This window comes from Salvia splendens, chromosome 10 (genome assembly GCF_004379255.2).
Source record: "Salvia splendens isolate huo1 chromosome 10, SspV2, whole genome shotgun sequence".
NCBI lineage: Eukaryota > Viridiplantae > Streptophyta > Magnoliopsida > Lamiales > Lamiaceae > Salvia > Salvia splendens.
The window spans coordinates 5590134-5611823 of record NC_056041.1 but is presented as its reverse complement, the minus strand read 5'-3'; the positions used below and the strand labels follow the sequence as shown (position 1 = coordinate 5611823).

The 21690-nt window shown below is 37.9% G+C and overlaps 3 protein-coding genes across 5 annotated transcripts; 1 reads left to right on the top strand and 2 right to left on the bottom strand.

Annotated features, from left to right (window-relative positions):
• The first annotated feature begins 281 nt into the window (after positions 1-281).
• LOC121750511 (probable polygalacturonase) lies at positions 282-3933 on the top strand. 2 transcript variants are annotated; one of them, XM_042145061.1, is made up of 6 exons: positions 282-586; positions 1498-1800; positions 2002-2122; positions 2216-2390; positions 2487-2557; positions 2911-3933. In XM_042145061.1, the coding sequence occupies exons 1-6, from the start codon at positions 575-577 to the stop codon at positions 3579-3581; spliced, it is 1353 nt and encodes a 450-aa protein (XP_042000995.1). In that variant the 5' UTR covers positions 282-574; the 3' UTR covers positions 3582-3933. The 2 variants fall into 2 exon arrangements, with proteins under 2 accessions (XP_042000995.1, XP_042000994.1); XM_042145060.1 differs by having other exon boundaries at positions 282-590; positions 1502-1800.
• A 613-nt stretch (positions 3934-4546) lies between these two features.
• LOC121751756 (programmed cell death protein 2-like) lies at positions 4547-8070 on the bottom strand. Its single transcript, XM_042146548.1, has 10 exons — positions 7719-8070; positions 7428-7511; positions 7175-7305; positions 6978-7075; positions 6188-6276; positions 6037-6118; positions 5586-5740; positions 5423-5493; positions 5178-5292; positions 4547-5024 (listed from the first exon to the last, which is right to left on the bottom strand). The coding sequence occupies exons 1-10, from the start codon at positions 7947-7949 to the stop codon at positions 4857-4859; spliced, it is 1224 nt and encodes a 407-aa protein (XP_042002482.1). The 5' UTR covers positions 7950-8070; the 3' UTR covers positions 4547-4856.
• A 426-nt stretch (positions 8071-8496) lies between these two features.
• LOC121751754 (kinesin-like protein KIN-14I) lies at positions 8497-14101 on the bottom strand. Of its 2 annotated transcripts, none has more exons than XM_042146546.1 (19): positions 13660-14101; positions 13309-13475; positions 13055-13198; positions 12696-12935; positions 12531-12608; positions 12329-12397; positions 12138-12215; positions 11896-12003; positions 11708-11789; positions 11484-11579; positions 11213-11386; positions 11022-11128; positions 10737-10915; positions 10437-10598; positions 10113-10366; positions 9861-10024; positions 9575-9769; positions 8917-9362; positions 8497-8825 (listed from the first exon to the last, which is right to left on the bottom strand). In XM_042146546.1, exons 1-19 carry the CDS (start codon positions 13775-13777, stop codon positions 8705-8707), a joined length of 2982 nt encoding a protein of 993 aa, XP_042002480.1. In that variant the 5' UTR covers positions 13778-14101; the 3' UTR covers positions 8497-8704. The 2 variants fall into 2 exon arrangements, with proteins under 2 accessions (XP_042002480.1, XP_042002481.1); XM_042146547.1 differs by having other exon boundaries at positions 12531-12605.
• Between the last annotated feature and the right edge of the window lie 7589 nt (positions 14102-21690).

Below are 21690 nucleotides of genomic sequence, written 5' to 3'. Positions count from 1 at the left end.
ACCCTCTAATTATGTTTAAGGTTCCCTAATCATGCTTATTACATCACATTATTAGCCCCCCCCCTCTTCTCTCTCTCTCACACACACAATATGCAAGAAAGGAAACAGTATAAACCTAAAAAATTGCCGTTATTTTAGTGTCGGCAAATACCCGTTGGACAGAAAATTACGGGAGTGATTAATGACTCCTAATTCTTGAAATTAAACCCATTTTACCCTAATTATAATTGTATTGAAAGATTTTTTTTTCAAAGTTTAATTTTTTAAAGATTTCGTTTTGCAAATCTCATATATATATGCTTTAAATATGAGCTAGATGAAGGGGTCTTTTTCTTATTCTGTGGTGTCCCTTTCTTTTACTATCCATTTTTATTTATTTTTCTTGTTATAATTTTGGTAAGAAAATTTTTTCCTCCTTAATTGCCACTCATCATCATTCAATCAGTCCCCTCTTTCCTCTATTCTCGTTTTTCTTCACGCTTCTTAGTTTTGTGTGAACTCAAACATTCACAGCACAGAAGAGAAAGGGGTGGATTTTTGATGAGAAATTGAAGAAGAAGAAGAAGAAGAAAAGATGAAGAGGCTAGTAAGTACGTTTAATCTCTTTTTTATTGCAGTGATTAGCTATGTGAGTTGCTTAGTTTTTTTATTATAGATTTTTTTTTTGCATCTTTGGATCAAAATTGGGTGTTTTTTATTTGTGGGTTTGCATAAAAATTGAATCTTGAGATTGGACCATTGTTGTTTGAGCTTCAATTCTGTCAAGATTGCCTTTTTTGGCTCTTGTTTAAGACTGTGTTGGTTTTAGTTACTTTACTAAGATTTGGTGTTGTTGCAGAGGTTAAGTTTGATTTGATCTTTCATTCTTCCTAGTTTTGGTGTTAGGCAAACTGCCTACAATTGTCTGATTATTACAGCTAGTTCTTGGTTTGTAGATCTGAAATTGTGAATGTTTGTGAGTGGGAGGTTCAGTTTAAGCTACTAGAGTTCTACTTTGTGCTAATGCTGGATTGTACCATTGTATACTTTTGCTGCCTGCCTCAATAAGTCCAGTAATTGAGATCTATTTTGTGCTATATGGTATAGCTATTGACTATTGAAGGACTTATTTTGCTAATTATGCCTATTTTATGATAAGAAAAAGTGTAGTAGCTTTTGGAGCTGTGGCAAGTGTTCATTTTTCACTTTAATCTCTTCTGAACTTTGTTACTAAATACAATGTGTAGACGTACGTATCATACGATCGATCAGATTGAAGAAGATGTTCGTAGCTGAATGTTTTCTTTTCTTGTTAAGAGTGAAAATGTCTTAATTTTTCACTCTAGTCTCTGATACTTTGAGTAACTGTCGTGTGTAAACATGCGTTCATATGTTCGAGAAATATAGATGTTCATTGCAATCGGATGTTTTCTCTTCTTGTCAAGAGTGAAAATGTGCTTAGCATTTGCTGTATATATTGTTTGTATAATGTGCTCAACTTCTCTCCCTATGTGCTAGGTAGTTTTTGTTTTGCTCGTGGCATTGAGCAATGCTGCAGAGTACAATGGGGTGTGCACTTCTGATTGGCCATTGACACCCCGGCCTCACAGTGTGTCAGTCTCAGAATTTGGGGCAGTGGGAGACGGGAAAACATCGAACACTGTAGCATTTCAGAATGCAATTTTCTATCTCAAGTCGTTTGCAGATAAGGGCGGTGCTCAGCTCTATGTTCCGGCAGGCAAGTGGCTTACCGGATGCATCACCCTTACCAGCCACCTCACACTTTTCCTCGAAAAAGATGCTGTGATTCTTGGCTCTCAGGTTTGATACAAAGCTCTAATCAAGACTAAATGATTTTCATATTTTGTTTTTCCCTTCATTCTTCTCAAGAATATGCAATGGTATGTGTGCATATTAATCTTTCTGCATTATTAGGCTTTCATATTGAATTTTTGTTTCCTAAATAAACCTATTAAAATAAAATTTTCACAAGTAATCTTAGTAATTGGCTTTCATATACAGGATATTCTGCACTGGGATGTAGTCGATCCATTGCCTTCTTATGGCCGTGGCCTTGAGGTGCCCGGTAGAAGATATCGTAGCTTAATCTACGGGCAAAATTTAACCGATGTTGTTGTCACAGGTAGGAATATTCGCAGACAATTTTCATTTTTTGACTTTGCTGGCCCTTTTTATTTTCTCACCCTCTTATCGTGTAATTTTCGTTGTTGTGCAGGAAACAATGGAACTATTGATGGACAAGGTTCTATCTGGTGGGACCAATTCAATAATCATTCGTTAAACTACAGCAGACCACATCTAGTCGAATTTATGTGGTCGAACAACATTGTTGTGTCGAACCTAACATTCTTAAATGCACCCGCGTGGAACATACACCCAGCCTATTGCAGGTACTGTCTCCTTAAGTTCTCTTCGCAGTTTCTTCTCTTTGTTATCTCTAGACATTATAGTTGTGTAACTTCGTTTGGTGTGATGTTGTGTTGCAGTAAATTGCTTGTCCAGAACATAACGGCTCATGCTCCACCCAACTCTCCTGACACTAGTGGAATCGTTCCAGGTTTGTTGACATTGTGATCTTTTCATAGCATTTACGTCGTATGTTCGTTCTTCTAAATTATATCTAACTGATATCATATGCTTGTCGTCCTTGATGTTTTCTTGACCCCTGACCCTGAGGGGGTGGCGTAGTCGCCCCGAGCGGTGAATCCTTGTGTTCCTAAGGGGCAGTTTGGTATAGTAGATAACACATTTATCTTGGAATTATAGGACCAAAAATTCCCTAAAATATGTGTTCTTATCATGTTTTGTTTATTTATCTTCCCGACCAAACTGTCCTCTAGTTGTTTAGATTGGTGCAACTGTCTATAACTTGGGCGTTTCGTTCTAAATCTCAAATTCGTCTAATTTCAGATTCGTCGGAGTATGTTTGCATCGAGAACAGCAACATTAGCACGGGTTACGATGCCGTGGTGCTGAAAAGTGGCTGGGACGAATACGGGCTTAGCTACAGCAAACCAACCACCAAGGTCAACGTCAGGAAGATGCGGTTGCAATCTTATTCTGGTTCCGGACTCGCATTCGGGAGTGAGATGTCTGGCGGGATCTCCGACGTACTAGCCGAGCATCTTCACATCCACGGCTCGGTGAACGGCATCGAGCTGAAGACAGCAAAGGGGCGGGGTGCGTACATCAAAGACATATTCATATCGGACGTGCACGTCGAAAACGTGCAACGAGGAATCAAGGCATCAGGTCAGTTCACGAATCACCCCGACGATGAATATGACCCCAATGCCCTTCCAATCGTTGCCGGCATCACCTTTAGAGACATTGTTGGCATAAATGTCACCACGGCCGGGGTATTCTCCGGTATAGACGAGTCCCCTTTCACATCCATATGTCTCTCCAACGTCTCCCTCCCCACCTCGTGCGACCCAGCTGCGGCTTGGATATGCACCAATGTCGAGGGCTCATCCGTAAATGTGTCACCCGAGCCTTGTCCGGAGCTCCAAGTCTCGTCGTCTAGCTCCTCCGATTGCTTCATATTCTTGAATCCTTACGGCCAAGTTGCGTCCTCGTAAAAGTCTCACATACTCGTTCTTAGTCATTCATTCAACCAGTCCCTCGGGGCATGCTGGCGCTACGTGCGATCTTCGGGTCGGATGGGACAACGGCAGGCGAGAACGAAGCAGAAGCTCGTCGCTCCGGGTGGCGGTTTGCCGCCTTCGATTATGTGTACAGTGTCAGTTCTTTCATTCATGTGTAAGAAAAGTTTTGGTAGTGCAAGGAGGACTCTCGGATGTTTGTTTGTGGTTTAAGATTCATTTCGATGTTTATTTGGTCATTTTTCATTCACATTTGTACATTCTTCTTATTTGTGGGATTGCATTGATTATAGTTGGAATTTGAAAATAAAATTTCACATTTCGTGTATTGATTTTTCAAATACTTTTTTTTTTGAGTAATTATTTATTTTCTACCACATTTTTTTAAAATACAACGTGGCAATTTGTCTCTTATATATGTACCCATATCAATTGTCCTTAGTTATTTGATGTTGATTGCAATATTGTTAAAGTTGAGGGAATTTTTCCTCAGATGAATGTAATCGTATGTTTCTTTAAATTCGTAAAACATAATAGGGCATTTCTGCCACCACCATATAGTGATCCATCATATCAAATGTAGATTTCTTTTCAATACAATGCTTATATTTAATAAAATTTCAACTATTTATGATTGAATTTATCACCGATGTGACAAATTTGTTCCCTAGCTTAAACGTCAAATGTCAGGCATTAATGCTTGAACAATTGCCCATGTTTTGTTCCAAAAAAATAATTTCATATGCATAAAATTTACACTTTCCAAAGGCATTAAATGCATTTTCTTAAAAATAAGAATTTTCTCGATGAAAGAGAGCAAGCAAAATTTATTTTTAATTGAATAAATTTATATGCTTTACCCTAACAAAGAATTATAATCTGAACCATTTTAGAACATTGGTTTATTAAAATTATTTGTAAAAAATAAATATATCGAGAAATACTTATAACAAAAATAACATCACAAAAATTACACATGAGGATCAACTTCATGTGTATTCCAAACCACGAAGATACAAAATTCAACTCTGGAATAATCTCATACATCTTCCAACCCAAAAAAGGGGGACCAACCAACAACAAAGTCGGACAAAAACATACAACGACAAATGCAGAGATGATGCAAGTCACTATATATATATATATATATATATATATATCTCTTTCATGTGAGAAGTGGAGACAAAAGAATATATGAGTATATTTGCGGTTTCCCAACTTTGTCTTTGCACACAACACCACCATCGGCATTCATTGGTGTGATATAGACTGACTAGAAAGTTGAACCCACGCGAATTCCTCTTTGTAACTCGCACCTCCTTCACACGAGGCCTCACATGTGTACACGGCGATGGTGGCCCAGTCGAGAGAATCTTCAGCGTCTTTCACATGGAAGAAGTACAGTATCTGGGGTAAAACCTGAACCCGGAGATCAACAAGAGCAGCATCAGTAGAGAATCAAATATAGTTGCTGACGAAAGCCAGTAACACGATAACATGATTTTCAGGAAAAAGTTTGATACCAACTCATTTCACTTTATTGGACCCTATGTGCATGGAAGAACCGCTAACCTGAAATTCAAAGGCACGTGTGCCACCACAATGGTTACACCTAGGAATGTCCGGTTTTGATGGCCGGCCACTAAAAACGGGCCATAATGGCTTCGCTTGAGAGGAACTCGAGTATCTGTTCATCAAAGAAACAGAAAGCGAGAGATTATCTAGCGACTTGTTTCAAAGATTTCGCTAGACAGAGTAAAATGCAATGTCTATGAAAGTGGAGACACGGTTCGTTATATTCAATTCCAACTGATCACCTTAAGACTTGTTCGGGAGCTGAAGATATTCTCTCTTGGAAAGATGCCCAACTACTATTCTCATCAGATGCCTAAACAATAATTGAAAACAACGTTTAAAATTATTCACTACTATTAAAGCACAAGGCCAGAAATAACAGATCACCAGAAAAAAAAAAATCACCTTGAAATATTTCATAAGATTTCCATCAGAACCCTCAGTTCGGCTTCTAGAAACCAATGCATTACCAGTTCCATTGTCATTGGACATTGCCTCATCAAAGTCAGATTCATCCTCACACGTGATCTCATACTCGGGCCAAAGAGAGTTGCTTACAGCTGTTTGCCAATACAAAATCATGAAACCAAGTTACATCAGAATAAATGCTCTAAATCTTATTACAGGACACCACAGCAATAGTTTCACTCAACTACAACCTTAAACATGGAAGATAAGCACTAACCATATCCTATAGTAAACACCATATGACTGGAATGTGCATTTAAAGTTAAGCACAACATTTGAATTTAGAGGAATCTTATCTAGCAAACAAACATATTAGTGCATGAGTCCAATATAACAACCAACACAAGCCACATACTATTGCCATTTGCCATGCTTTTAAAACTATCACCTAATTCAGACTCCTTGCCAGATGCCTCTAACTGTTGGCATAATACTTTATGACTTGAGCTAGCGGATCGCCAATGAGCAGCCTGCAAGTGTTTCATTTTTAGCTGAAGCTTGAAACCATATTTCATGCATAGATGAGCTATGTCAAGTACCTGGTGCTTCCCGGAACAATAGCGTACTCTTCTACAGCTACTACAAATTTTGTCTCCTTTCCATGCACGACACCAATCACATAGCATTGCTGGAACAATTTATCGAGCATTAGCGTACGTGCAAATTAATATGTTTCATAAAGATCATAACATGCAGCAATCTACAACTACATTGATGGAGACCACCGTAAGAGAAAACACAATTATGAGTGACTCTTATTAAAAACATTCTGGAAAACAAAATGAAGGAACAAGGAAAATGAAAGAGAATACTCACTCCTCCTACCCAGCCTCTAGGCCAATTGACTAAACAGTAACCATACCTCTACCCTAACATCCTCTTTTGTAGATAGCTTCAATTTCCCAACCCGTCAGCCCATCAAGAGTTCAATACAGCTGACTGATAACCAAACTAACACTTCGATGACCTAAGACAGTTAAAACAGATAAAGGAATAGCTAAGCAGACCCCTCCTCCCGACTTGCACGATCATAGCCAGACACTAACCCCTTCTTTCAATCTCAATAGCACTTTTGAATATCTTCATTTCTAGGTGTAAATGTCATATTGCGTTCCGCGAATTCCCACCACATTTTAATAAATTTCTATATTTCTAAAGCTAGAATATTGCACCCAAATTAAATATGTGGTTTTTTGGGGGAAGAGAATGAACATTTAAGTCATCGTCACACGTCACTACAATAGTACGAGTCCTACCATCGCAAGAATTTTCAACCAAAGCAACAATTCATAAACAGGACAAGTGCCTAAAATTAACCAAAAAAAGTACCTCCAGCTGTCAATGGCTGCTGGCTTCCATCTTCAGCAGGTGCCTCACTGGAGTAGAAGGGGTTTGCCCGTGGCAATTGACACCGAAAAACCTTGATGCTGTTAAGCCATTTTGTTATCAGAAACATAACATTGCAAGTGATATGTCAATTGATCATTTTAATTTTATATGCATTGTAACAAATAAGAAACATGTACCTTCGGGACTGGACTTCTGGAGACCGCTTCCACTGTTCGTGCTGATCACGAAGAAGACAGGACATTGACGAGCACATGAAAACGAACAGTGTTCGATGAAAAGTTGATTCCTCAGGTAAAGGGGCGTAAACCTACCCAAACAAATAATTATGAAAGATAAAATTGGATGTGCTTACAGAATCCAAATATATATACACTTAAATATATTTTGTAAGTAATCCCAAAAACTCATGCATCTATTTCATTACTACACCTGAAGCAGAAACTGCAAAGGCTCACTGCAAAAATCACACAGAATGGAGCTTCCTGAAGGTAAATTAATGGGGTCCAACCATGCCTAAATCACAAAAAGAATACCATAAATAACTCTTAAAACAGTAATTATATAAATGCAAATACTCTTCATACGCATTCACATTACCAGGAAACAAACACGTATAACTAGATAAGTGCTATTTCATGAAATTAGGTAAATATACAACTCGAAGGTTCAAACCGCAAATGAATTCTCAAATTTAGCAACGGAAAAACCAATTAAAATTACCGGAGAGCCACCAGCTTTACTCGGGAAGTATTGGCGGTGCGATGACCAAGGATTTTTAGGCTTCTCTGCAAACCCTAAAGTCATCGGAATCTGATCTTCTTCATCGTCAATTTCGTCACTGTCTGCATCCTCTTCGTCGTTGTCTGGGGCTCCGCCTTCATCCTCCTCCTCCTCACTGAGAGATGATATCTGCAAAGATTTGAGCTTCTCTTCTTCGAAATCAATGTCCATTTCTGTCGCTTTCAGTGTACGAGCTATTACAATCAGATTGCACAAAATCGGGGGTTTATCGCCGGCGAAAAATGGGGGGTTTTACGAGCTGTTTCAATTGGACCCTACTTGCGTTTGGGCTGATTATATTAATTTTCCGTTGTTTTATTCCACACAAAATATTTAAAATTTGCATAAAATAACCTTTAAATATTTCACTTAACGCTACATTTATACTTTTGTTAGTATAGATGTCATAATTCTTTTAACCATAAAAAAGGTAAAAAATAATTGATTGTGCTGTGAGTTGGCCCAAGATTTGATCTCAGATTGAGTCCTCAAATTTATTTTATTCATTAAAAAGGAAAAAAAAAGATTGAATATTGTTTTTATTGATAAATAAAAATATCCTGTTACTAACAGTAGGCTCAATTCGAGATATTTGGCCTATTATATTAACCACGCTTCCATTTAACAAATTAAGATTGATTTTGACTAGAAGGCTAACGACATACTAAGATGAATCAATTATTCCGTTTCAGCAAGAAGAAAGAATAGACCATATGAATAAAGAAAAAAACCAAAAAAATACATTAACAAATGAAACCCTCAGTATTTATCTTTACAACATATAAGTAAAAAAAATAAAAATTATATTGATCACATAATACCCATTATATTGCAACTGGAATAATTGCTTTGGCGCCTATGATATGAGTTAAATGGCTTAAAAAATGAAAAAACCTCTACATTCACCCTTACAAAGGACTGCTGTTTTACTTCCTCAACCCTGTTTTTCTCTTCATTGCAGTAGGCTGCCTACCGCCAATTGGAGGAGAAGCTGAAGCAACTGCTTTTCGAGATGGTGACGGGCAGCCTAACTTCGGGATCATGCTTCTGATGCACATTTAAAAAAAAAGAAGAAAACATTAAAAAGTGTCAAAAAAATGAATTCAAACTAGATGGTGTTGTTAAAAGGTGTGTTTACCTGAGTTCTGGACTTTTTGTTTGCTTTGCATGAGGTTTTTTTACGTTCTGTCCGATCCCATTGCTGAAGCTTCCGAGTTTGGAATGGTTGAACTGCCAGAGCAAATCTGGCTCGGATGAATCGCTGGTTCCAGCATCAAGCTCGTCCAGATAATCGGTTGGGCTAAGATCAATCTGATTGCTTGCAGGAAGTATGGTGCATGGATTATTCTCGGGGTAGACGTTCGCATTGGTGGGATTCCAACACGTGATTGGATTTTCAACTCCAACGGGGTCTTGCCTGTTCACCATGAGCTTGTCTACCCACTCACCAGAGCCCGGTTCCCTATCATCATCACCGCTGTTTTGGTTCTGGTTGTTGAAAGGAGGCCAGCTCGGGGAATTACCCAGCAGGTCGTCTAGGTCCAAACTTGGCTTCTTTTGCCTCGTTTTCTTGTTGCTACGAGCCTGTGAATTCAAGAGATATTGTCAACTGCTACCAATGATTGTCTATAGACATCAGAGCCTTAATTCATGTTTCTTGCATACAAAGGTTAACTCTCTAACGCATTAAAATCGCACTTTCATTTTCTATCGCATTGACTTGAAAACCATCTCCAACATTAGTCATATACATAAGAATTATAAATGGAGGAAGTGGATGGAAGTTATTCATTTACCTCTATGTTGCCTACTTCTTCCATTGGCTTCCTTGTGCCTATGGGAGATGCCAACTCCATGTTTCTAGCATTCATAGTCGGGTTACAAGGCGAAACCTGGAAGCTACATGGACTACCGGTGCCAGATGCTTTCTGCTGCATGGAGATGACTGGCTCCCCATCCTTTCTTGATAAGGCTGCTTTGAGACTGGCAACCTACAACAGAGATCGATCTAGTTTAGCGATGATCTCAGCCTATCTAGCAAAAGAATGATAATGATAACCAGAATAGTAAGACGAGAAGCACCTGTTCTCTGAGTTCTTTAACTTCTGATGAATCCTTATTCACACGCGCAGCACCAAGCTCAACAGTGGCTACACGCTCAGCAAATTTAAGCGTGCTGATGGTCTCTCCAACAGCGTCTGGCTCAGGACTTATGTGGACGAACATCAATGTCTTCGCCTGCCCTCCTATTATATCAGACCAGAGAGTGAGGACAATGTTGAACCAAAGCAAAGAAGAACAGTTGGTTAGTTTCGAGGATATGCTAATCCTTACCAAGTGAATCTTGCAGCAGCTGTGTTAGTTTACTATTTCTGTAGGGAACATGTGAGTTCTTCTGTGCGAGAGATGAAATCACATCACCCAACGCAGAGAGAGATCGATTGATGTGTTGAGCCTCTTTTAGTCTGTCACCTGTCACTTCAGATTTGTCGACTCTCTCACTTCCGGCCAAATCAACAAGATGCATGCAACCTCGGATAATAGTTCCCGTTGTCAAATCTCTCCCTTGGACATGAACTGTTAAACAGCTGCAATGAACGAGAAGTTTAGAAAAAAAGTCACTCCAAAAACATTTCGTTTGGTTTTAAATTTGCTCACCTGTGAGAGCGACTACTGCGGTCGTTAAGTGCTGTTGCACTAACTGCCCGGTTCCTGTGGCCGAGGTCCATCAATTCAAGAACATCATATGTTGAAGCAACGCGGACCAGGCTGGCATCGGGCACACTGAGTCCTGTTTGAGAACTGTTTCGTATTTCTAATGTGTTCTTTGTTAAGGAATCATCTAAATGATGCATCCAAACATGATAATTCGTCAAATTCTGGTTAAAAGTTAATACTACAATCAAATCATAACAATTGACTTTATCAGGAAACAAACAAGATATGGAAAAAGGATATCTTTTGTTTAATCCATCAGTAACAAGAAGATCCCGAACTTGTTCATTATAAATCTCAATCATCTGAACAGACACGTCGTAGAAGAAAGTATCCTTTCTTTGCTCAGCAAGCATGAATAAATCACTTAAAGCCCTGTAATTCACCCCTTGGCTCGTCTCTGTGAGATCCTTGGGTCCACTCTGAATAACATACAAACCAAATCAACAACTTTGTTCATCTTTCAAAACAGTGAACAGGTGAGAACACCTCTAGTGGGAAGAAAGAAAAGGGTGGCTGCTATCTTACCATAGTGAAAGTTTTCCCTGATCCCGTTTGACCATAGGCGAAAATGCAAACATTGTAACCATCAAGAACCGATCTTACTAGTGGTTGGGTGTCTGAAAACACCTCCTCTGCATGCAGATAACGGTTAAATGTTAGATTTCGTCAAACTTTAAATAGTAGCGGGGTGGAAAACCACAAATTGAAGACCTAACCTTGCGTTGAAGAAGGTCCAAACACTTTGTTAAAGTTAAAGGATTTCCGTACTTTCCCATTCTTAGCCAAAGTGTTTATTGTTATAACTCCTTCCTCAATATGATCAACAGTACTCATATTATTGTTCTGTCCCGGCAAGAATGGTCGGACACGACAATAGACCCTTATGCTTCCTGATTGAATACAGTACCAAAACATAAGGTTAATATAAAGCAGTGTCGAAAGGATAACAAAACTACGGCATATACTAGTAAGAAGCAATTGTGTTACCCTTTAGGTCTTGGACTTGATTATAAAGCTTCCTATTTTCCTCCAAAACTCTATGATAACCCGAAGCAGCATATGCTAGTCCGTTAATATGGAGGCCTGTCAAGAACATACTAATTCTCAATCAAAGTGAAAAAACGAAACTTCATTTTTTTATCATTACAACAACCCCATTTGAGCACTTTCATTCATACACCACTAGTTATATATAATATGTGGATGCCTACCAAGATTTTGAATATCTTCGTTGAATTTCATTTGCATGAACTGCACGCCCGCTTTTGTAGTAGAAAGAGTTTGCTTTAGCTCCTGGAACAAAAAATACATATAAAAACTTATCAGCTCACACGAGAGAAAATGGGAAAGAATATCTCGAATATTAATGGAGAATGTATCTAATTTGATCATTTCATACCTTCATATCTTTATGCTGTTGGTTAACAATCATTTTCTGCTTCATTAAGGATTCATTGTCACAATTTCTATTTTTCTCCAAATCTTCATTTGAGATTGCAGCATTCTTCTGTTCAAGCATTTTGAAAATGACATGATGATCTTGTTAGCTAAGGGAATATAAACGCATGAAGAAAGAGAAGTTGATCATCTTGTAATTTATTCTTCTCCATAAAAAACAAATGTTACGAATCAATGATTTACCTGAACACTGGATGGAGGCGGCTTTGTCACGGATTTGTTACTATCATAAATATTCGAGTCTCTGAAATTATCCTTCTTCTGTTACAAGAAACACAGACACGATATAATGCAATGGAGTTTTAAAAGAATTCTTATTATCACTTTGTAAAAAAATTCTGCATTGTGATGATCATTCATAAACAAATACTAACCAATCCATTTTGGCCTGAAACATGGTGTTCAAACTCCTCCATAACCTTACTCAATACAGATTCGACAAGCTGCAAAACAGAGGAAAAGTTACCTTAAAATGAAGGATTGTCACGACATAATTGTAGACTAGAAATCAAGAAAAACAAATGAAACAATACTAATGTGTGCACATATATTGAACCTAGTTCATTCACAACTTACACTTGGGACTTCTTCAGGCTTCTTATCTAAAAGAATTGCACGAACAAGCTTATTCAACGATGAACTGGAACTAGGCTGCTGAAATGAAGATAAGACAGTCTTACAACTCTATACTTAATTGGTACTAAGTGATACTTAATGCTCACTTCAATAAACCGGACTTACCACTTTGTTAGTATCTTTGTTGTCTATACAGACACCATTTAGTGATTTCTCACTTGCAGATGAGCTCCGTGACAGAGAACTCATGAACGGCTCAGAATTTTTGCGAACAAACTGTTTACCAGATGTTGTAGGCTTAACATTTCCGCCAAATTTCCAAATCCCATTTTCTCCGGATTGTTTCCATTCATAGAAGGACTTCAGAGCTAAAACACAATTCACAATCCTCGAAGATTTCCCCCCCTGAGAATAACAATCAGCGATGATAAACCATTCTTCACCAATTAGTCGTATTCTCAAATCATTTTCTATGAAACGATAGAGAGCTCAGATTATATATCACATCGCATAAATGCAAGTACCTGCTCCAGATCAGATGCCTCGAAAGTTGGTATCCCCCTTTCTTGCACGGCAACAAGAAAATTCCTCACATTCTCAAAGTACTGATAAGCTGACAATGCAGCGCCATCGGGTATAAGTGCAGCGTCACATGGACTTTCGACTACCTGAAACAAACGAATCGAGACCTTCTACTCAGAGGAAAATTCATTGGCATGACCGACTTCTGGAGGAAAGAGAAAATTGTTCCGAAATGATTAGTATATATCAAATTCACCTTTAGCACAGCTCCTTGTTGAATTTTATTGAGTACATTGCAGAGAATTATCCCACTTCGTAATCCGAGCCGAAACTCTTCCTCAGAAGGCTCTGCAGGTAAATCCCTTGCACCAACTACTCCAACCACTTTTCTTAGCCACGCAGCAGCTTCATATCTTCTTATTGCTGCATAAAAAATTTACCTCACAATCTGAGATTCTTCCCTCCATCAAAGATATGAAGAGCAATAGCAATTACAATAATAACAGAAACAACCAAAATAATACTACTACCAATTAAAATAAACAACTAAGAAAAGGATGAATTTTATCAAAATTACAGAAGGAAGCTGGAAAAACTCGAGAATTACCGGCTTCTTCTGCCCTACGAGCATCGAAATCGAGATCACGAGATCGATTCTCATGTTGCTGCAGAACATCCTCCACAACTGACGCAACGGAGAACGAATAGCCTTCAACCGTTGCCATTGTCAATCCCTTCAAATACAAGCTAGCCAAAAAAAACCTCGATTCTCAATTCAACCCGAACCAAAACATCCACAATCAAATCAACTGAGATTCGTAGAGTATTAATTATCGGAGAGCGACGGAGCAAATTGAAGCGGCGAGTGATCAATCAGTTCAACAACGCACACATACAGAGAAAATTAATCTGTAGCTTTTATCTCACTCTACAACAACACCAACACCAACACCAACACCGCAGTTGTGATTAGGCAATCGGTCCTTAGCTTCCTCTGCTTCAGTCTTTCTCTCTCAAAACTTTAAAAGCTCATTCTCTGCTTTATACTGTAACCGGTAACGACTAACGAGTATATGAGTGTGCATCACTTTTTGAATATAGTTTTGCCACGTTCACGAGCCTCACTCCGAATCTGCAGCTTCGGAGTCCAACCGCTAAATGTACTGTATTTCCCATCTTTGTTTTTACAAAAATAGGAAAATTGATTATTCAGAAAATAAATTTGTATTTATGAATATTGAATATAGTGAAGGCAAAACATTGAATCTACAAATTATGCATTTTATGCTTTGATTTCTATTAAATTATTTTCCTTAAAGTTTGAGTTCTATTAACGTTGTGAGCAACTTAGCATCCAATCCATGTACAAAGAACTTTGTGAAATTAAGTTTATAATTTTAAAAAGGAAATTGGTAGTGTTTGAGATGGAAAAATGTAACATACCTTTTTAAATAGTATCTATGCACGATCAGTGGCGGATCCAGGATTTTTAGTTTGGGGCTACGAAGTTGTACAATAAATGATTACGATATGAATAAAATAACATTAAATATTAAAATAATTTAAAATATAAAGAATTTTTTTTATTTGAGGTACAAGTTGTACTAAACATAATACTAATATATAAAATGATAAAAATAATAGTATAATATAAAAAATTCAAAGCATTTAATAAAAGTAAGAAATTTTTTACTTGGATTCGCCAGTGTGCACGATGAAATAATGGAAATGGAAATTTGGTATACTTTGAGTTTGTGATGTATTATTGGAGCTAATGCACACGTGATTTAATATTTTTAACGTGCATTTTATTACTAATTGTGATGGTTCTCCGATTTAATATTGTATTTCATCACTGATATCATTTGTTACAAATTTGTGACAAAATTAGTAAAATAAACTTTGGTTCGTTGCACTTCTTCTATTTTTTTTATTATAGCAGTTCATTGCACCTCTTAATATTGGTAGTTGGAAATTTTGATTAGTCGATGTCACCTATTTTGCACTTTTATTGTAGTAGTTTTTAACATTTGAGTAAACTTTGTCGATATAATAGTTTGCAAATTGCACAAATACATGAGAGATACATATATTCGATTTAGATGGAAATGTTGTGCATGTGCAAAAATCAATTGTGATGGCATTCATATTTACGAAGCAATGATTAGCCAATATTTTGAATTATTGTTTGAGAAATTAATTAATTGCAGAAATTATGGAAGGTGGGGATTTATTTGTCACTTACTTGATTCATAGTCTAAGCAATAGTGGTTCTTACATTCAAATTTTGAGTGAAGCGGGTCCAACACTAGGTTTTGACGCATTTGCCCATCATCATAATTAATTAATTGTTGGTCTTATAATTGTTTATCCATTTCTCTTGCAATATATCACAAATTCTTACCTCCAATCGTCTGTGGATCCAAAACATAATTGTGAGGCAGCAAATATAATGGGTGAAAATTTGAAAATGATTAGCAACCTAAAGAGAACAAATGCGAGAGAGAAAATGGTTTTACCTTAATAAGATGTAAAATTGTAATTTCACAAAATAGTTTTAAAATAAATCTTAAAAAACAACATTGTTTGCCATCTTATCAAAATAAAAAAATATGTAGATCGGGAGAGGCCATAAATATTTTTGGCACCCTCCTAAAATCTATATCCGCCAGTTGCATCACTCGTTTAAGAGATTATAAATGAGACAATTTGATATATTCAATTGATCACTCGTTCGAATATGTTACTAATATCAATGTGAACCTTTGTTGAAAATCATATCAGTGCTTGTTAATTTCTTGTTGAAGGAATCATCATTAAGTAAATCATTATAGTTACATTCTCTACATTTCTCAGTTCTTTAATTTACTCGTGGATAATTGTAGATCAATAATGTGATAAATATGAACATATGTAAATGTTAAATACAGATAGAATTATTGTCGTTTTCGTATTGTCATGTTATTATACTCCTATAAATGATCGCATTATGGAGGGGTGGAATTGTGGAGCATCACATGGTGTATATTTTACCTATCTCATAATTTCATAGTGTTATTTTTTAGAATTTTTTTATTATCCTTTGTAATGGGTTTTATTTTTAATTTTAGCTCTCTAAATTATATTCCTGCGTCTAGCAATGCTGAATGGATATAATATTAAATTAAATTCAGTTATGTATAAAGTCCACTTCAAATGTTCAAAGTAAGAATACTCTATTACCTTTCATCTTCGATTATCTGGAATAAATTGTTGCTTTGCTTCCAAGATGTAACATTTGGTTAGAACTTAATAATAGTAGTATATAATAAGCACCTAAATACTTATCTTGAATAGATTGGGTAATGTACATGTCACGCTAATTTCATTAATTTGATATTGGGTGGAAGTAGCGCTATCCCAAATTATACTTATATATTAATGTTAATCAAGATCAATTGATAAAAAAAGAAAAGAAACTGTGGGAATTTAAAATCAATATACAACAATATATTAGAGGTGTTACAATATAAAAAAGTTGTTAATCAAAGTCTACAGAACTGCATAAAATTTACCAATGTGCATGGATAAATATTAGTACTACTATTTTACTTCCCACAATTAGTCCTATATTATACTCCTAATATCGTGTGAATTATTTGATGTGTATTGGTTACTAATGTACTTAATCTTTTCTCCAAATTTATTATCGAATAAAATTTAGAAAAAAATGCTCCCATAATTGTCGAGCACTTATAGGTAAAGAGATCGCGATACTATTGGATCAAATTTGTATATTCTGATATGCAAAAATAATATTGGATCAAATTGAATTTCAAATATTTGAAAACACAGTTGCGGATATCCTGTCTATATCTTAAGGGCATAGTAATTTATAATTCCAATTCAAAATTTATTCAACGACAAAAGAAATAAACATTATTTTATCCGGAATTAAATAAAATAGAACTAGCTAGATAGCAACACACAAACGTTAAAAAATCAAAATTTGAATTTAGAAAGAAAAGTAGACCGCAATTGGTAGGAGAAATGTCATAATCTTGAAATTGTTTGTAGTTGAAAGCGGTTAACTTCAAATCTGGTGTCAAAACTATACAAAGAATTTATTACAAGACAACAAACTATGAGATTCAATCCCAAGTATCAATCTTTTTACCAACCCCTTTTCATTTCTTTGAGCCAAAGCCACAATTAAAGATTTTAAACATAAAGCTCCAAGAGTTTATGTTTTATCACTATTCAAATTGACTTTTTCGTAATATTATTTCATCTAGCATTTTTCTTTTATGAATAATTATTTTACGTTGTATTCATGATATTTACATTACAATCTTACTCTTATAAGTAACCATGATGATAAGAAATAAGCTAAATCGAACGTGAATGATAGAGCGTATTTTTTATAGGAATTGACTATCTGCTCAGCGAGTTGTAATTTGATATTTTTCCTTTCATTATAACACAAGATACTTTTCACTTGTATTTTCTGTTTTTTTATGCAATGATCAATTTATGAAAATACATGTAAATCCGAGTTTCAAAACTATATTTACCACTATTATTAAATTATACACCCTCCGTTCCATAGTAATGGATGCGTTTCTTTTCGGCACGGAGATTAAGAAAAATTGTGTTAGGTGAGTTAAGTAAAAGAAGAATAAATTGGAAAATGAAAAAAGTAGAAAGATGAAAAGATAATAAAGTAGTTGTAGAGAAATGTGTTGACTTTTACTAAAAAGGAAAATGACTTTATTACTATGGAACGGAGGGAGTAGTACAAAAAATGCATAATGAATTTTTAAGTATATTTTGGACATTTGATAAAATAAATGGTATTATGATAATTTTGATAGATACATTACTGTGAAGGACTTTATAATAAATGGTATTATGATAATTTTAATAAAATTTATAACATAGTTGTGGATATTATTGATGTACAACCACTATATCTCAATTTGAATATGGTATTGAATGCCATTCCTTTTTTTTAAAATTCACAAATAAAATCTCAAAATCAAACATTGTATTTATGAGAAACAACGTTATTAAATTGTGCAATTTATTTAAGACGGCATATTATTATTCAAGAGCTGTCTCAAAAATTAATACAAGGTCGTTGGATTACTGGCAACTATTTAAACCCGAGGGTGTTTTCCGTCATTTAGTGTGTCATGTATTTCTGAAACTAACGTTCGAATTTTTCAAATTCTGGTTCGGTAACGAAGCTGTTAGATTCGGTATGAGGTGTACTGGTCCCACTAAGAGCGCTTTGGATGGGGTCCACGTCGGGGCGAGGATCACATGTGGACGGTTGTATTAAAATCTAGTACTCACTGCCAGTGAGATTGCAGCTTAGGAGCATTTTTTTGAGGTGTTCGATTTTACAGTCGACAAATCAAAGGGAACTTTTTATAGAAGATATTTTGTATAGTACTTTTCTTCGTATTGAAAAAGAAATATTACATGTTAAAAAAGTTTGTTGATGGTTTATGATGGAGTACGTACTAAACAAGCCCATCAGCCTAAAGCCCAAGAAAGAGTATCAGTTCGGCATGACTAAAGAGTATCAGTCCGGCATGACTAAAGAGTTCGGCCCCAGCCTACAGCTCGGTAAAAGCCAACCAATCAAACTCTGCTCTCAGGTCGGCATCAAGCTCTACTCTCAGATCGGCAAAAGCTGCTCGGCAATAATTCAGCAGTTCGGTCTCAGTATTCGACCGAACTAGGAGATAGTGGACTCATGCAGGATTTCCACCTCCACTACACCCACGATCTATTTAGTGGTGTCAAGCAGTCATTAACTCATGCAGGATAGTGGACCCATGCAAAATCGCCACGATCTCCACGACATCCACTACCTAGTAAATGGTGCTGCATGCCACGATCTTGGTTCAATGTATAAATAGAACCTAGATCAGATAGATAAAGTTAAGTTCTAAAGAAGTTCTCTAGAGATCAAAGATCAAATAGCAAGTCTGTATTGTAAGCTGTAGAAAACAGATCAAGCAATACAACTCTGCCCTCTTTTCTTCCCGTGGACGTAGATTTACCTCAGTAAATCGAACCACGTAAATCTTTGTGTCGTGATCTGTATTTTCCAGCATTCTTCACCATCAAAAATTCGCCAAGCCATCACTGGCGCCGTCTGTGGGAAACAGAGAACCAAATTTGTGATAAAGCGAATTTTTGACCCTTTTTCCACCCCAAAAAAATGCATACCAGATCACATAACACCCATAATACCGTTCGTGATAACCGTGAGGAAGCTAGTCCAGCTCGCAGGTCTGAAAAACGGCCTCGGGAGACATCTACCTCCGGTTCTCACGAAGAAGGAACAAGCCACTCCAGGAGAGATCGCACCGAGTCTTCCCAGCAGCCCGATTTAAATGAAGTTGTCAAGCTGTTCTTGGCCGAGAAGCAGGAGGAGTTCTTAACCTTCCTGCAGAAGAGCCAACAGCCGGAGAAGACAACGGCGGATTCTCCCTCCTCATCCAGACATGAAAGTCACTACCGCAGTAGTGACGTGTCTTCCAGGAGAAAGAATCCTCAACCCCGACATGTTCCTGTTCCTCCTCGGTACCGGAACCACAGGAGAACTCCATCTCCTCCGTACCGAAGAGATGTCGGGTTCGCCATGTACGGAGCATTAAAGACTCCGTTCTCGGACGATATCACCCGAACTCCTTTGCCGCGGAACTACCGGACACCGTCAATGACTTATGACGGGCTAGTGGATCCTCATGACTTCTTGGGATGCTATCAATATAATATGGCGAACCAGGGTCTCAATGAGGTCCATATGTGCAAGCTGTTCCCCGAGCTGCTCATCGGGAACGCCAGAAGGTGGTTCGACAGCCTTCCTCAAGGCAGCATTAGATCCTACCGAGATCTAATGGATGCTTTCCACAGGAGGTTCTTTCAGAAAGCGGAAGCCCGAATTACTTCGGCTCAGCTGCTTTCTATACGTCAAGGTCGCGACGAAAAGATCAGCGACTTCCTGACGAGATTCCATAAGGAATGCCTACAAGTAGATAATCTCAATGATCTACTTGTCATTTCGGCATTCCAAAATGGAATCCTGCTCGGAGCTCTCTACAGAAAGCTCGTGGAGTGCGGTCCGCAAACAGCTCAAGAAATGTGGGACATTGCGGACCAGTTTTCCCGTGCGGATGAGGCAGACCGTCGAAAACGGTCTTTAGACAGCTCATCCCGAGAAGAGAAAAAGAAGCCCGATCAAAGCGGCCAGGTGCTTCCTCGCCGAACTCCTTTTGAAAGAATTCAAAGGGCACCGGTACAAGGCAGATTGGGGCCACGTCTCAATCCTGAGAAGCCGCCCGCTCAGTTCGTACCATTAAACAAGTCAAGAGCGGAAATTTTCGAACTACATTCCGATATGTTCGAAAAACCAAAGCGGATGACGAAATCAGCCGCGCGGCGACCTCAGGATCAATATTGCTCCTTCCATCAAGCCCACGGTCACGATACTGAGGAGTGCCGAAATTTGGCTGCAGGTATTGATGTTCTTGTGAAAACAGGAACGTTAAAAAAATACCAAAGCAAGCAGCCGAAAAAGAACAAAAGGCAGAGAGGTGCGAACTGCAATCCTCAGGATCCGAAAAGGCATGAGGATCCCGAAGACGACGACGAGCCGCAATATGATGGAGTAATCCAGACTATTGATGCTCTCCCTGCCGGGAAGACTAAGTCGTCCCTAAAAGCAGAACGCAGAGGTTCCAATCAAGAGGAGCCAACACATAAAAGGCTGAAGAAAGACGAAGTGATTACATTTTCAGATGCCGATCCCGTCCCAGCCATCTCTCCTCACCAAGACGCTATTGTCATTCAAGCCGGAGTAGCAAACAAACTGATCCACAGAGTATTTGTGGATACAGGAGCGTCAGTCAGCATTCTTTTTAAAGAATGTTTCGATAAAATGGAAGTGGATCCAGCTCGGCTTAGTCCGGCTCCACTTCCTCTGAAAAGTTTCGCCCCGGAGGACACCCGCCCTGAAGGTATTATCAGCCTTCCGATCACGGTGGGAAAAGCGCCTACAAGCTCCAATACGATGATCGAGTTCTTTGTGGTGAAAGCTCGGTCCCCGTACAACATCATCCTGGGGAGAGACTGGCTCAACACAGTTCGGGCCGTTTGCTCTACTTATCACCTCACCATCAAGATCCCCACTAAAGGTGGGATAGCGGTCATCCGAGGTGATCAAAAGAGAGCAAAAGAATGTCTGCAGATTGCGCTTAAAAGTGCCGAGCAATCAGTTCGGCACCATCAAGCATAGCAATCACAGCAACCGGAGTCAGAGGCAAGCGAGATGACCGAAGTCACTTCAGAGCCGAACTCAATGACCGTTCAGTTATACGAAGATGATCCATCCAGAACGGTCAAGATCGGCTTCGCAGGAACGCCTCTACTCCGGGAAAAGACCATTCAGCTCCTCAAGGAGTACAAAGATGTCTTTGCATGGTCTCCGTTGGACATGACCGGAGTGCCCCCCGAGGTAATCACTCATCGGTTAAATATTGATCCTTCAATCCGGCCAGTAAAACAGAAGCAAAGACTCTTTGCGGCAGAAAGAAGCCAAGTCATCCATGACGAAGTCCGCCAATTACTAAAAGCGGATGTA